General features: G+C 35.8%; 2 protein-coding genes across 2 annotated transcripts; one reads left to right on the top strand and one right to left on the bottom strand.

Moving 5' to 3' along the window:
• Positions 1–9,559: 9,559 nt before the first annotated feature.
• LOC147286323 (uncharacterized) lies at positions 9,560–10,480 on the top strand. Its single transcript, XM_086240741.1, has 2 exons — positions 9,560–10,080; positions 10,300–10,480. The coding sequence occupies exons 1-2, from the start codon at positions 9,560–9,562 to the stop codon at positions 10,478–10,480; spliced, it is 702 nt and encodes a 233-aa protein (XP_086096867.1).
• A 3,333-nt stretch (positions 10,481–13,813) lies between these two features.
• Positions 13,814–14,599, bottom strand: LOC147286322 (uncharacterized). The gene has a single exon (XM_086240740.1). The coding sequence runs from the start codon at positions 14,597–14,599 to the stop codon at positions 13,814–13,816; it is 786 nt and encodes a 261-aa protein (XP_086096866.1).
• Between the last annotated feature and the right edge of the window lie 2,055 nt (positions 14,600–16,654).

Raw genomic sequence — 16,654 nt, 5'->3', positions numbered from 1 at the left:
GACCAACAGAGGAGGTTGGTATTTATAGAGGAGAGCTGCAAGTTGGAGGTAGCTAGAAATATTCAATTCCCAACATGAATGACTGAAAGGTGCTGTGATTGACAATGCTAATGGACTGCTTTATTCATGTCTGCATCGAAAACAGATTCGTGATTTAAAAAGTAGATTCCTGACTGAAAGAAGCCAAATTCGCCTAACTGATGAATAGTAAAAAGTTGTTATTTAATGGATAGTAACTTGTCTTGAAAGTGCTTGTTTACTATTAGGCTTATGATCTGTGAACAGAAATTTGTCGTTGTTCAAGTCATAAGGGTCTTGAGCATCTTGGTAGTATGGATCTGACCAAAGGTGTTTCTTCTTTTGACTAATAGCTTTCTTATTATCATCATTGGATGTTGAGGTTTCAGAGAAGGTTGGAGAACTATTTTCTTTTTTGACTTCATCTTCTTCTCCACCCATTTGAGTGACTTGGAGCATGATTTGTTTAGCAAGTTATTTTAACTCGGATTTGAACTTTCCTTCAATTAAGAGGGAAGAAATTGATGACTGTGAAACAGTGGGTTTCAGTTGATGGGTTTTTGTTGGAGGAAACTCAGTGTTAACTTGGGTGATAATGCGATAATGATTGAACTTATCTCACCATTTTATTGAAAAATGTCTTGTGACTATGTCATAATTGATTTCATAGTGCCACTTGAGAATCCAAGGGACCTTGTATTTTGAAAGAAAATGGAGGAGAGTTGAGATTTTAGCTTCATATTTATTGACTGGATAAACAGTTGAGAAAAACTTTACAGAATCTTGCAAAGTATTAGGTAGAAGACTAAAAATAGGTCCATGGGTTGACTACCATTTTTGAAACCACAAGGTAAATTTTTTCCTGAATTTCTTATCAAAGTTAATGAACCAAGAATGGCTAAAATCTTCTGTTTGATGTAGGAAAATTTTTGTACCAAGTATCAATGTAATCATAGTAACTAAATATGACTTCTTCATCAAGAAACCGGAGAAAATGAAGGTGAGGACCCCAATCAAGTTGACTGAGAATTTTTTGAATATAAAGCGAATGATAAAGGATTTTATTCGAATCATTCATATCCTTGATAGGTTTAATTATGATTGACTCAGTTGTGAAAAAAATATATCTATAATATTTTAATGACTTGGTAGGGTGACTGGGAACATAATGTAGCATTGGTGGAAAATATGCCTTTGTAAGCAAAGTTGGAAACTTGAGATGATTAAAACAGGGTTCAATGTAGAATAATGAATGGCTAGGGACTTTTGAGATATAGGCAAAAGTGGGCTGCTTGGTAATGGATAATGGGTTGAGAAACTGGTTGGATGGCTGACTCGTAAGGATCATATTGGGATACTAAGGCGGATTGGTAGTTAGGACGAATACTACCAATGGTAGTAAATTTGTTGGAAACATTGACTGGAGAGTGACTAAAGGAGATTAGACTTGAAGGAGTAATGGGTTCAAGTTTAACTGTGTTAAGAACTGAGTTGTGACTAGAGGCTGAAGGGTTATTAGGCCTTCTAGCTGCCATTTTTGCCCTGTAGGAATTCTCGGGTTAGAAAATCATGGATACAATTTTGACTTCCTTGAATATATTCAATTTCAAAATAAAAAATATTAAGTATAGCTTGCCATCATGCAAAAATTTGTTTAGATGCAATGTTTTGAACATCTTTTTCTAAAACATGCTTGGCACTCTTACAATCGAAATGGATTAAAAAAAATTTGTTTAAAAGATCATCTTGAAATTTTGAAATGCATAATACTATAGATAAAATTTCTTTTTTAATAGTACTATAATTAGTTTGTGCTTGAGTCCAAACGCCAGAGTGGAAACGAACAATTTTTTCAAGATCATTAGATGTAGTTTGTTGTTTGAGAATACCTCCATAACCAAGTTCAGAAGCATCAGTTTCGACTATTTTGAATGAACTAACTGTTAGAATACCAAGATAAGGTAAAGTCTTGACATATCATTTAATTTCTCCGACTATAAGAGTATGAGCGGGTGTCCATGGAGGATGATTACTTTGGAGTCTATCAAACAAAGGTTTGCATTGTTTTTTGAGATTTTATAGAAATCATAAACGTAATTGAGTGATCCAAGAAATTTTTGGAGTTGATTCTTATCAATAATTTCATCAGAGAATTTTTCTGCAAATTGGATTACTCGATTAATTGGACTTATTTTGGGTTTCATGAATATTATATCCAAGAAATCTGATTTTGGTTTGAAATAATTTGATTTTTGAGGATGAGACCACCAGTCCATTAGTTTGACTATGTGTAGAAACAAATGTAAATGTTTCCAATATTCTTATATGAATTTAGAAAAGATAAGGACATCATTTATGTAAACTATGGAGAAGTGACTGAAAGAATTAAGTATTTCATTCATGATATTCTGAAATTCACTAGGGGCATTTTTTAATCCAAAAGGCATGACGTTCCATTCATAGTGACCAAATGGAGTGACAAAAGCAGTTTTATATTTATCATCTTCATGAATTTGAATTTGCCAAAATCCACTTTTCATGTCAAATTTTGAAAAAATTACTGAATAACTTAATCTGTTGATTAGATTTCTTTTATTTGGAATTGGATATCTTATCCATTCTAAGACATTATTAAGAGATTTATAATTTATGACTAATCTTGGTGTGCCTCTTTCTAATTTAGCATTTTTTTGAACATAAAAAGGAGGACACGACCAAAGATATTTACTCTTCTTGATTATTCCACTGCTCAGTAATTCAGTAATTTTATTTTTATAGAATTCCATGATTTCTTGACTCATTTGAATAGGCCGAGCTTTTGTTGAGATATTTTTCTCATTAAATTATTTAATATAAGAAAGTTTTACTATATGTTTCTTTCTATGCCAGAAGGCAGTAGGAAGATCAAAACAAACTTCTTTTTGGATTATGTTTTCAAACTCATTAATATTTTGTTGAAGAATTGGGTTATTTAATTGATCTTCAATTCGTTTAAATTTGATTTTCTCTTTTAAATAATTTATGTGTTTAGTCTTTTGATTGATTAGACTAAATGATTTTGAAATATAATGTTTTTAAAAAGCTGATAATTTTTGACTTCAGGTTGTGATAAAAATTTAAATTTTATTTTTTCACCCATAGGGTAGGTAGTGATTCCATCATTTTTTGTTGTGAAATGATATAACAACGCAATGATCGAATGAAAGACCTAAAATAACTTGATCTGTTAAATTTTTTAATAAAACAAAAGATGTTTTAAAGCAAACATTGTTTTGACACACATGTACTTTAGGGATTTCATAGTTTAGTTCTATTTTACAACAATTTGCTAAACTTAAGGTTTCAGTTGTTTTACTAAAATATTTTATGGGTATCATACCCTCTTGGATGTCATTTAAATCAGCACCAGAATCAATGAGTGCAGTGGTTATTAAATAATACACACAAGAATGTATTAAAACATGTGACTGAAGGACATGTGTACTGCACATGACTTATTAAAACAATAATGGGCTTACAAAAATAATAATACTATTTGACTAATCCAATACCAGCACCATTTAACACACGTAATGGGCTGAAATTGTTAACCATATGACATGCCCAAAATCCAATACACACAAACTCATGGGCTTAGCACATGCCATTTTAAATGATGAAAATAAAGACTGAAGACATTTTAAACACACATCAAACATGCAAAAATGTGATGCATAAAATGCATTTTACCTTAAATATTGAAAGATTACAATGTTTTTGGCAAGGAGAAGCCAATTTCTAAATACCTAGAACAAACACCCCATACCTTGGCCAATTTATTAGCCATTTTATCAATTTGTTGTAAAGACATCTTGATGTCTTTATCACATTGGTCAACCCATTTGACATTCCCACCTCTATAGTCTTCATTAGTTAATTCCCCACCATGGTGCAAACGTATTGAGAATATCTCTGGTATGTCTATTCAAAATACATACAAAAAGACATATAAAAGGTTATGACATGTCTTCTGTACAAAGCAATATTGAAAAGAAATAGTGAGATATATTCCTACTTTGACTCCACAAATATGCACTTTAGTATTGAGCACTACCCTTTACATTTTCAACAACTTCATTATTTGTATTTATAGGGAACACGTAGGACCACAAAACCAACAAAATTGCATAAAATGTGCTAGGACCACCATACACTCAACAACTAGTTTAATATCCCACTAACAAATATTCAATAAGTTTCTTAATAAAGCATCACACTACCAAACAAAGTACTAGTGTTTTAATATAGCAAATATTCATAAAGAAGTCCACATACTGTATTAATTTCCATACATACAACCTAGCAAAAGTTTCACAAACTCGTATAAATAACCCATCCAAAACATCATCTTGTAAAAGAAAATATGGAAACAAAAGGTTCCATTCCCAGATAAAGTTGAGGTTTCATTCCCAGATAAATAACTCATCCTAAACAATATCTTGTTCATGACTGCACAAGCATGTATATTATCATATACCATAAGAAGAGATTTGCTTCTTACCGTAAATGGGAATATCATAGTCGCCGTTGGCGCGAAATTTCCGACCCATTCTAACGAGATCAAAGATCGATTATAGATCTAAGGTTTGAGTTTTTTATTTTCTAGGTTTAGAGTTTTTTGGGTTTAGGGATTAGATCTGGTTTGGACAATCGATGTGGGTAAAAGTGGGATGGAAGAGATTGAGTTTTTAATTTGAATATTCAAGTTGAAAATTAATTTTTGAATTTAGGATGTGTTTAAAGTGTTTTTATCATTTTGACATTCTTTTAATTTTTTTTACTTATAAGTGATAACAGGCAAGGAATGAAATTTCGAAAATTTCGACGAAATTTCGTCGAAATTTTCGTTTTTTGGGATTCTCGAAATTTTGTAACATATCCAAGAATTTTCGATAATTTTTCAGTTAAATTTTCAAAATTTCGACCGAAATTTCGAAGCTGCTCGTACGTGTATTTTGGTAAACTTTCGGCAAAATTTCACCTAAATTTCGATAAACCCATCCATTTTCAACATTTCCGAGCCCTTTCCAGTGACTTCTCTGCATTTCCCAACGCTCCCCCCTAACGACTTCTCTGCATTTCCCAGGCCCCCCCCTCCGGTTGGCTTCCCCCCATGACCCCAGAGCAGAGATCAGCGGCGAAAAAGAGTGAGGTGATGGAGATGCAAGAGAGAGAGAGGGGAAAAAGAGAACTGAGAAACAAAGATGAGAGAGAAAGAGAGGAGCGGCAGCACAAAGTCGAGAAAGAAAGTGAAAAGATATGTTTAGGACTTTAGGGTTTGGTTAACAACTTGAATATAATATAATATGCTTTCTAGTTTCTTATTCAAGGCTTTAGCTTTTTCTTTTTTGGGTCTGAAAGGCTTTAACACTCCACACTTCGACTTCAACACTCAACAAGCCATTAACATATTGGGTATTACTTTTTTTTTGTTTTGGCCATCAGCATATTGGGTATTACAAATTGGTGGAATTGTGGAAGTAATAGGTTTTATAATTTTTTAGAGTTTTAGAGTTTTAGGAATATCCAGTATAAAAAATTTAATAATAAAAAACAATATAAACTAAACAACTATATAAACATAATTATATAATTTTTGTACCAAAAAAAACATAATTACATAATTTATGGGTATTAACTAGTTTAATTAAAAACTTTGTACTAAAACTATATACATTACATATTTAAATATATACTTTTTGTTAGACATTAGGGTATTAAAAATGTAATAAAACCTAATTAAAAGTTTAAAACAATATAAACTATAATATGCTTTTTTTTTTAGAAAAATTATAATATAGGTTTAGTAATTTTATATAAGTTTATAAACTAAATATCACTATGAAGTATTTACGTTTATAATTTTATATAAGTTTGTAAGTATATAAGTTTAACATAATTTAGGGTTTAGGGAGTGGTTATTTTGATGGTTTATGGTTTAGGAGGTAGGGTTAAGTAAATTTAATAATATAGGATATATATAGGGTAAGCCTTATAGGGTATGCGTATATAGAGAGTATAACCTTATAGGGTATATAGAGGGTATAGCCTTACATGGTATAGAGTATATAAAGGGTATAGTCTTACATGGTATAGGGTATATGGAGGGTTACAGCCTTACAGGGTATATGGTATATCGAGGGTATATGGTTTAGGGATTCTGGTATGAGGTGTTATTTATATAATTATTAATCAGTGACCCATTTTTCTAACAGTATTTGCCTCCAGCGCGCATTATATTCACTTTATATCACATGACAGCTACTATATAATTTAGTTTATTCAATATTTTTTTATCTATGTAGTAGATAATATGTTAAATAAACATATAATTAAGTTTCATTCAAAATTTCGGTATTTTGATAGTAATTTCCATCGTTTTTGTCTAATTTTTTGGAAATCAAAATTTTAATTGAAATTTCTGTGAAAATTTCCGTCGAAATTTCCATCAAAAATTTCCTCGAAATCGAAATTACACTTCTTGATAATAGGTGGCAATTTGTCAATCCATGTGGCAGAAAATATTGGAGGGAAATTAGAGGGTCAGGGCTGACATGACAATTTTGGGCATAAACCAAACACGTGAGGACACGTGGAGGGCCACGTAAGCAGATAACGGCCTTACTAACGGACTGGGTAACATAGGTACTACTTTGACACAAAATAAAAGTTGAGATATGTATTTGTAACTTTTGAAACTTGAAGTATGAACTTGAAAAACGTTGTAAAGTTGATGTACTAAATTGTAACTAAGCCATTGAATAATATATTAGGGTGACGTGTCAAATTTGTCCATTAAAAATTGTCATGTCTATTTTTATTTCTTCTTCTGTAGTTTTGGCCAAGTCCCTTCGTTGTTAGATTTGGTTTGGTTATTTAATAAATTCCCCTTGTACCGTTGAGGTTATCTAAAAAAAAGGCCGAATGAAAAAGTCTTATAATACATCAATGACATAAGAAGCATATTTTTTTAATATAATTATGTGGTCAAATAGAAGTGGAAAAACACCCTAATACAACCATACATATCAATGTAGGTCCTCCAATCGTTCAGCAACAACAATTGATTCTACATTGTTTCTATTTTTAGCCATATCTCCATCAATCGCAAGATCGAACGTCGGTTGGTCTGCGTTTGTTTCTTATAGATCAACCGTAGTCATATCAAACAAATCACGTGGTCGTATCTTAATAGCAACATGTCAATCATCGTCAAGTTGATCTTGCACATAAAATACTTGTGTTGATTGTGACTCGAGTATGGACGAGTCCCCTGAGCGTGATAATATTAACATTAAGGCCCGAGAGACTCTTCGATGGGGCATGCCCCATACAAGATTTAGTCCTAAGGCCCTCCACTATGCACCTGAAAATGTGACCCAAAAACTCATTTTGAGGAACAAATGAGTCACAACTCCTCACAAAGGGCCATAAAGTGTGACCCAAAACCCCCTCAGCCAAAATGTGTGATCCAGATCTGGGACACAGTATGACCCAAAAACATATGAGACCCAAATTGTGCAAGGCCCACCCACGTGACACAACAGGGAAGAGAGAGAAGGGATCGGCATAGCTGATGCATGTGTTAGTGTGGCCCCCTTGTCGGCTGTTGGTTTACTAAATTTGCCCAGGTGCTTGTGACTGCCACCAATGGCCTTGATTAAAGGACCGTTGGTGGATAAACGGTTTGGATTAAAGGATTGTTGGTTCTTTTTTTTTTTTTTGTGACCGGCCTTTTGAATTGAACAACCCAGATCAGAGGACCGTTGATAATTAATGTCACAGATCGCACCAGCCTGATTTAAAAAAATAATAAATAAAAAATCATTGTAAAATCCAAAAAATTTCTTTAAATCCCCCGCACCCTCCAACAGCTATATTCTTAAAAAATATATATATACCACATAACATCCATGATTTTTTCAAATCTTTCATACCAAATTTGCCAAAAAAAAATAATTTTTTTATCATGACTCCTAAAGGAAATGCTTGGGCGTAAGGCAAAGATCAAGCCCTAGTGAAGGCTTGGCTAGAGAAGTCTCCCAACGTTTGTCTTGGAGCAAATACAAGACAAGCCGTGCTTTTACACACTTTTCAAGCGTAACTTGAGGGGTTAAACTGTGCATTCAATTGGCGATGCTAAATCACAAATGAAAAATATTGCGCGGGATTGCACCAAGTTTTATGGTTCGTTGATGGAGGTAGAGTGAATGTGCGCAAGCGGTGCAAATGATGCCAACGTGGTAAATTTTTATTTATTTATTATTGGTATTCAATTTTATTATTGTTTAATTTATGTTTATTTAATTTTATTATTATTTATTTACGAAGACAATTTATTTTATTTTATGACTGTTTATTTATCAAGGCAATTTATTTAATATTATTATGGTAGTTTGCAGACACACTTGGGAGTTTTGAAGGCAAGACTAGATCTAAGTTTGGTTTCTTATATGTTTAGGACCTATTAAAGGAAAGTGCAAAATATGCCGCGGCGAATACTCTGGCCCAGTTGAGTGAACTAGAGACCCCCGCCTTCGACGATTTCAACACTCCCAAGAGTGACAATGCATGTTCGACATCCGAATTGACGATGACGAAAACCCACCACCATTTCAACCAATCAGTCCCTCGCGGCTAAGGCCACTAGGAAGAAACCATTCAAAGCGGGCCAACGCAGTTGTGCCCGTGCAAGCTCAAATGGTTGAGATTTGAGAAAGTGCATGATTATAATGAAAATACAAGGAGAGCTATACAAATGAGAAATAACAGAGAGACTACAAAGCGTGAAAGAGAAACCGTAAACGAAGTAAGAGAGAGGATAAGAAGAATATAATATTATGGGCCAAGACTTCTCCAGGATGAACAAGGCCCAACAGATGTATTGGGAGCAAAAACAAGCTGAAATCATAGCAATGAGGCAGATGTGCGCTAACCAAAGCTCATAGTACACTCCATCTGGATACTACCCAGCTCGTTCCAACTTCAATCAGTCAAACCCGAGGTACCCCTCTAACAATTAGAATTCGACCTTGAATTATGTTTGCTCTTTAACGATCTAGGATTATGTATAGTATCCATGAACTAGGTTTGTATTTTAAGTATTTCATTTAAATTGTACTACCTTTATATTTCAAGTATTTCAAGTTTGAAATTTTTGTTAAACTATATTTTTTTTTTTGTTAATCTTGTTATATCATATGTTTGAGTTAGTCACACAACATTGGATTCCCTCTATTATTGCACAAAGACAAATATTGAACTTTTATTCATACAAAAGTTGATAAGACTAATGATGATAGCATTACAGTGCAACTGGCCTACTGTTGTACAAGACTTTTCAATCATACTGCTTGAAAAGACTACATCATCATAAAACAAATGAATGTGGACCATTCAATCCTTATCTCGAATGCATGCGTCTTATTTATAAATACTACTATATTTATCATGTTCCACTCACTCTATTTTTAGGATAATATCTTAGTCCATTAACACAAATATGAATTCTTTGTACGTGTATTTATCCTCCTCCTCGTCTTCGGACTCTAATAGTAGTCGGGATAGGGAAAAGGATGAGAATGAGAGGGTGAGACAATTGATCATGTCCATGGGTCATATGGTCATTGCCAGACATCCAAGGCACAGCTATACATCTTCAAATCGCCGTTACACACACTGGAATATAGAAGAACGTCTCATGGCAAGCTACTTCATTCCAGCGCCAATCAAGGACATCGTGACTTTCCGCAAGCTATACCGCATGCACCAACCCCTATCCAATAGGATTCTCGAAGATGTTTGCCTCCATGATGAATATTTTCATGCAAGACCTAACGTCCTCGGTAGAGTGGGTTGCACACCTCATCAAAAGATGAATGAGGCTTGGCAGGTGATGGCATATGGCATGCCATTTGATTTGGTCTCAAAGATGCTGATTGTTAGCCAAATCACCATACGACAATCATTCCAGAATTTCGTAAGAACCATCACGGATATCTACGGGGCCGAGTATCTCTGGAGGTCTATTACAATCAACATGAGAAGACTTTTATAGAAAGGAAATCGGAGAGGATTTCCAAGTATGCTTGGTATCTTGGATTGCATGCATTGGGTATGGAAAAATTGCCCTATGGCTGAGCAAGCTCATTATCGTGGGTATTACCATGTCCCAACTGTTATCCTTGAAGCCGTTGCCTCGTACAACATGTGAATATGACATGCAAATTTTGGATTTCCTAGGTCGAATAATGACATCACCTTGCTAGATTGTTCGCATCTCATTGATTCAGAGATTTCCGGTGCGAACCACATGGTGAGATCCACTGTTAATAGGAAAGACTACACACTCTCATACTATCTTGCAGACGAGATCAACCCTCCATGGGAAACTCTTATTATGCATTGCATAGTCCTATTTTAGACCACCACAAGTTGTTTGCCATGTGACAAGAGGGATACCGAAAAGATGTGGAGAGGGCATTTGAGATTCTAAAAGCCCGGTGGCATATTATAAAATGACTTGCTCGTGTTTGGGATTCGATTGAACTCGGGTATATCATGAAGGCATGCATAATATTGCACAATAGTTTCTTCTTCCAAGCAACCGGTCGATGACTCGATGCGTGACCCGAGGTGTAAGTGCAACAGTCCCAACAATTACAATCCAAATTGCGAGGTATGTACGACATGGTTTCAAAACGACCCAATAATGCAATGCTGTATGTGCGATGGTGAAGGAAAATGACCATTGTGCCACTATTGTATCAAACGGGACATAAAACTCCTAATACTCAAAGACCCATGGCCGGTTCCATGCACTTGCGGGAAGGGCATTCAACCACGTGGCGATTGTGAGGCCAAACGAGATATCTTACTGTGCCATATAAGAATATTTATGTGAACCCACATGATTCGCCCGAGGCCACTCGTGGGAACCACTGAAGATTGTCGTTGATGCATTCCTTTGTTATTGAGAGTTGTTGTTGTTAATTTTATGTACTCGTTTTAGTATTTAGTTGTTGGCATAAATTCAATTTAGACACATAACTATATATGCTATTTCAATGGGATTCACGAACTTTCAAATATTTCAAATATACACCTGATTTATTATGTAAATTGAAAAATGAAATTCCGTCCATCAATTTATTGAGAGATAAGTTAAATGTCAGCTTGGCTTTTGCTAACGGGGATTAATTGGCGACGTGACACCAACTCAGCATACATTTCCCGCCAAATGAGCAACACATGTCCACTTGACACGGGCCCACACACCCATCACCTCTTTCCCCCTCGTCGAACGCTCTCCTGACCATTTAGTCTCCAAAAAACATCACGTTTTCCCCCAAATTTGAATATAAATCTCTCACTTGTGTTCAACGAGCGAGAAAAAGATGATGCGTTTGTGGGCCCACAAACTCTCTCTCTCTATTATTATTAAATTGTAGGCCCGTGTCGCTCATTTGGCGGGAAATGTTTGCTAAGATAGCGCCACGTCGCCAAGTAATCCCGGTCAGTAAAAGCCAAGCTGTCATTTAACTGATCTCTCAACGAATCAATGGACATAAATTCATTTTTCAATTTAGAAAATAGATCGGGTGTATATTTGAAATATTTTAAAGTTCATGGACCCCGTTGAAATAACTTATATAGTTATGTGTCTAAATTGAATTTATGCCTTAGTTGTTTTAGTGTGGTTTCCTTTAAATATTTGTCGTCATTCGTATCAAGATTGTCGTCATCATTTCAAATATATTCAATATTAATTTTATTTTAAAAATCTTATTAAAATAAAACCAATGATATAATTTTTATAATTATTTAAGTTTTAAATTATAAATTAAACATCACTTAGTCAATATTAGACATATTTTAAATAGAAATAAAACAATGTGATAAAAAATGGGTCACAACATTGTTAGAATGAAAAATGGGAAACAACACTATTTGTCACCCAAAATGGGTTTTGGGTCACAAAATTTGGGTCTGTAGAAGGCCTAAGGCCTTCCACAATGGGGATATCCAAATTTTGTGACCCAAAACCCATTTTGGGTCACAAATAGTGTTGTTACCCATTTCTCACAGTAATGGTGCTGTGACCCATTTTGGGTAACAATATTTTATACATATTTAAAATATGGCTAATATTGATTAAGTAATGTTTAATTTATAATTTAAAACTGAAATAATTATAAAAATTATACCATTGGTCTTATTTTAATGAGATTTTTAAAATAAGGTCAATATTGAATATATTTAAAATAAGGAAACTTCATAAATTAGACAATATAAACCATACAACATCGGAACTTCAACAATCATAAACAACAAGAACAACATGATAATTAAAAGAAAAAACAACAACAACAACTGCATTCAACATAACAGAAAATGAAGCGAAGTTCTTATTCGGAGTCCGATGACGAAGAATTGACACCCACGTAATTATACCAATCTGAGATCTTCTGTTCGGTTTCACACTCGTCACATGGTTGAACGGGAGGGTTTTTCCCGCAGGTGCATGACACGGGTGGTTTGGGCTCTGGCAGGTGGTTCAACCATTGGTGGCGAAGATTTGGGTGATTGGCCAAATCCTTGAGCTCCAATCTCATGCAAAATTCACACAAAGGGACCAAAATATCACCCGAACACTTGCAGAACCTCCAGTCTGGTTCTTTTGCACGCTCCATCATTAAACAATAATCACACAATGGAGCAGCACAGTTAGGGAGGCACTTACACAAGCTTTGATTGCACTGTTTTTTGGAGTTCTCACCAGCGCCTTACTTGGAGTTCTCATAGACGCCTTGCTTAGAGCTCTCATCGACGCCTTTCTTAGAGCTCTCACCGACACCTTGTTTAGAGGAGGAAGCCATTTTTAAACGATAGTTATGTGGATGTGTTGGCCTACTAGTTAAACCTTGGTATTTATAGGGGAAAAAAGCATGATAACTTGCCCATTGGATTCCCTGATGGATTCACAGATACTCGAATCTCACATGTGAAGCAACAGTGTTGTGCATGGGATGGAGTGTTTGGAGTAAGTGTATGGTCTTGTCATTGGTTGAGTGAATTATTTTGCAAGCATGTGATGGTTGTGTCATGTCAAGTCAGCTAAGAGCAATCAATGTCTTTATTTCATTTCACAAACTGCAACCGACAAATACACACTTAAACGGCAAACACAAAGACAGGAAACAAACTTCGAAGATAAACAACAAAGATTAACCTAACATACGAAGATAAACCTAACATACGATAATGAGAACAACATTGATGAACCATGATTCTGATCTCAATTTGTTGGTGCAAGTGGTGGGTTCCCTTCTTGGATCCAAATATGCGTAATCAAATTGGATTTTAGGGATTCGTTGACATTTCGGGGCCTAAGCAAAGTTCGACGAGCATTCATCTCAGGTAATGATGATGGAGCGACACCAATCGGACATGGTTCTACACCTTCATATTCTTGTTCTGCCCTTCTAATGCTCACTTCTGGGTCTATTGGGTCATCCGTACAGTCATCCCCATGGCGCTCATCCTCCACGATCATATTGTGTAATATTATGCATGCCTTTATGATATACCCTAGGTCAATCGGACGCCAATAACGAGCTGAGCGTTTTATTATCTGCCACCGGGCTTTTAGAATCCCAAATGCTCTTTCCACATCCTTTCGGTATCCCTCTTGTCGAGCGGAAAACAACTTGTGGTGGGGAAGAATAGGACTGTGCAATGAAATAATAAGAGTTGACTATTGAGGGTAGATCCTGTCGGCAAGATAGTATGGGAGTGTGTAATCTACCCCATTCACAGTGAATCTCACTCTGTGGTTCCGACCGGAAATCACCTCATCAAAGAGATGGGAACAGTCCAGCACGGTGATGTCATTATTCGACCCATGTATACCAAAATTTGCATGCCATATCCACGTGTCATACGATGCAACGGCTTCAAGTATAATAGTAGGGACATGATAATGCCCACGATAATGAGCTTGCTCGGCCATAGGGCAATTTTGCCATACCCAATGCATGCAATCAAAGCTATCAATCATACCTGGAAATCCTCTCCAACTCCCTTTCCGTAAAAGTTTTCTCATATAGGTAGCAGTAGGCCTCCGGAGATACTCGGGCCCGTAGATATCTGAGATGGCTCTTATGAATTTAGAAAATGATTGTCCTATGGTGGATTGGCTAACGGTCAGCATCTCTGAGACCAAATCAAACGGCATGCCATATGCTATCACTCGCAGAGCCGCAGTAATCTTTTGATGAGGCGTACAACCCACTCTACCGAGGGCGTTAGGTCTTGCTTGAAAATATTCATCATGGCGGCAAACATCTTCGAGAATCATATTGAATAGGGGTTGGTGCATGCGGTATCGCCTCTGAAACGTCAAGGTGTCCTCAATTGGTGCTGGAATGAAGTAGGCCTCCATGAGACGTTCGTGCGCATCTTCCCTATTTCGGTGTGTGTAACGACGATGTGAAGACGTACCACCATGTATTGGACGTCCAGCGACGACATTATGACCCATGGACATGATCAATTGCCCCACCCTCTCTCTCTCATCCTCTTCCCTATCTCATGAACTATCAGAGTTCGAAGATGAGGAGGAGGATGAATGCACGTACAAAGGATTCATCTTTGTGTTAATGGATAGAGATATTATCCTGAAAATAGAGTGAATGGAACTTGGTAAATATAGTAGTATTTATAAATAAGCCGCATGATGGTGTAGTCTTGTCATATGCAAACGTCATGGTATCATGCATTCATCCCATCAATTGTTGTATGAATAAAGGTAGTATGCATTTGTCTTATCAATCGTCAGGGCAATTGGTATCATGCATTCGTCTTATCAATTGTCTTATCATTCATCTTATGCAATAATAGAGGGAATACAATGTTGGGTGACCAACTCAAACATGCCATATAACAAAAAATTCAAACTTGAAATACGTGAAATACAAACCTAGTTCATGGATACTTAAAATGCAAACATAATCCTAAGTCGACACATAACATTAAAGATCAAACATAATTCAAAGTCAAATTCTAATTGTTAGGGGGGTACCCCGGATTTGACTGATTGAGGTTAGAAAGATCTGGGTAGTATCCAGATGGAGTGTACTCCGAGCTTTGGTTAGTGCGCATCTACCTCATTGCTATGACTTCAGCTTGTTTTTGCTCCCAATACATCCGTTGGGCCTCATTCATCCTGGAAAGGTCTTGGCCCATAATATTTTGTTCCTCCCATTCTAGCTGCCTTGCGATCCTTATCCTCTCTCTTGCTTCCTTTGCCGCTTCTCTTTCACTCTTTGCAGCCTCTCTATTAATTCTCATTTGTATAGCTATTCTTGCATCTTCATTAAAATCATGCACTTCCTCAACCATTTGAGCTTGGACGGGCTCAGCGGCCTTGGCCCGTTTTGAATGGTTTCTTCCTGGTGGCCTTGGCCGCGAAGGACCGATTGGTTGAAATGGTGGTGGGTGTTCGTCATCACTAATTCGGATGGTCGGACATACATTATTGTCACTCTCGGGAGTGTCGAAATCGTCAGAGGCGAGGGTCTCTGGTTCACTCAACTGGGCCGGGGTATTCGCCGCGGCATACTTTGCACTTTCTTTTAATAGGTCCCAAACATGTAAGAAATCAAACTTGGATCCAGTCTTGCCGTCAAAACTCCCAAGTGCGTTCGCAAACTACAACAATAAAATTAAATAAATTGTCTTGATAAATAAACAATCGTAAAATTAAATAAAATTGTCTTGATAAATAAGCAATCTTCAAATTAAATAAATTGCATTGATAAATAAATTATCTTAAAATTAAATAAAATTGCCTTGATAAATAAACAATCTTCAAATTAAATAAATTGTCTTGATATATAATCAATCGTAAAATTAAATAAATTTCCTTAATAAATAAACAATCATAAAATTAAATATCATACCAATAATAAATAAATAAAAACTTACCACGTTGGCATCATTTGCACTGCTTCAGCGCATTCGCTCCGCCTCCATCAACGAAGCATAAAACTTGGTGCAATCCCGTGCTATATCAACCCATCGTGATTTAGCGCCGCCAATCGAACGCACGGTTTCACCCCTCAAGATACTCTTGAAGATTGCGTAAATGTCACTCCAAAGCACATTTTTTCTTATATTTGCACCAAGACAACCGTCGGGAGACTTCTCTAGCCAAGCCTTCACTAGGGCTTGATCTTCACCTTGTGCCCAAGAACATCCTCTAGGAGCCATGATAAAGAATTTTTTTTTTTTTTTTTTGTAAATGTGGTATGAAAGATTGATGTTTGTGATGGAAAAATCATGGATCTTGTGTAGTATATATATAATCTTTGAGAATATAGCCGTTGGGGGTGTGGTAGATTTTTAGAAATTTTTTCTGAATTTTTTTTAAAAATTTTCGAGTATTTTATGGATTTTACAATTAATTTAGTAATATTTAAAAAAAAACATAGAATGTGAGTGATCTAGGCCCTTGATATCCAACGGCTATGTAATCTGGGCCGTTGGATTCAAGGACCGGTCCCTATTTAATAAGTAATTTCGAAAAAGGCCCAAT

This window comes from Dryas octopetala, chromosome 4, assembly GCF_963921425.1.
Source record: "Dryas octopetala chromosome 4, drDryOcto1.1, whole genome shotgun sequence".
Classification (NCBI taxonomy): domain Eukaryota; kingdom Viridiplantae; phylum Streptophyta; class Magnoliopsida; order Rosales; family Rosaceae; genus Dryas; species Dryas octopetala.
This window is presented reverse-complemented; position numbering and strand designations above follow the sequence as displayed.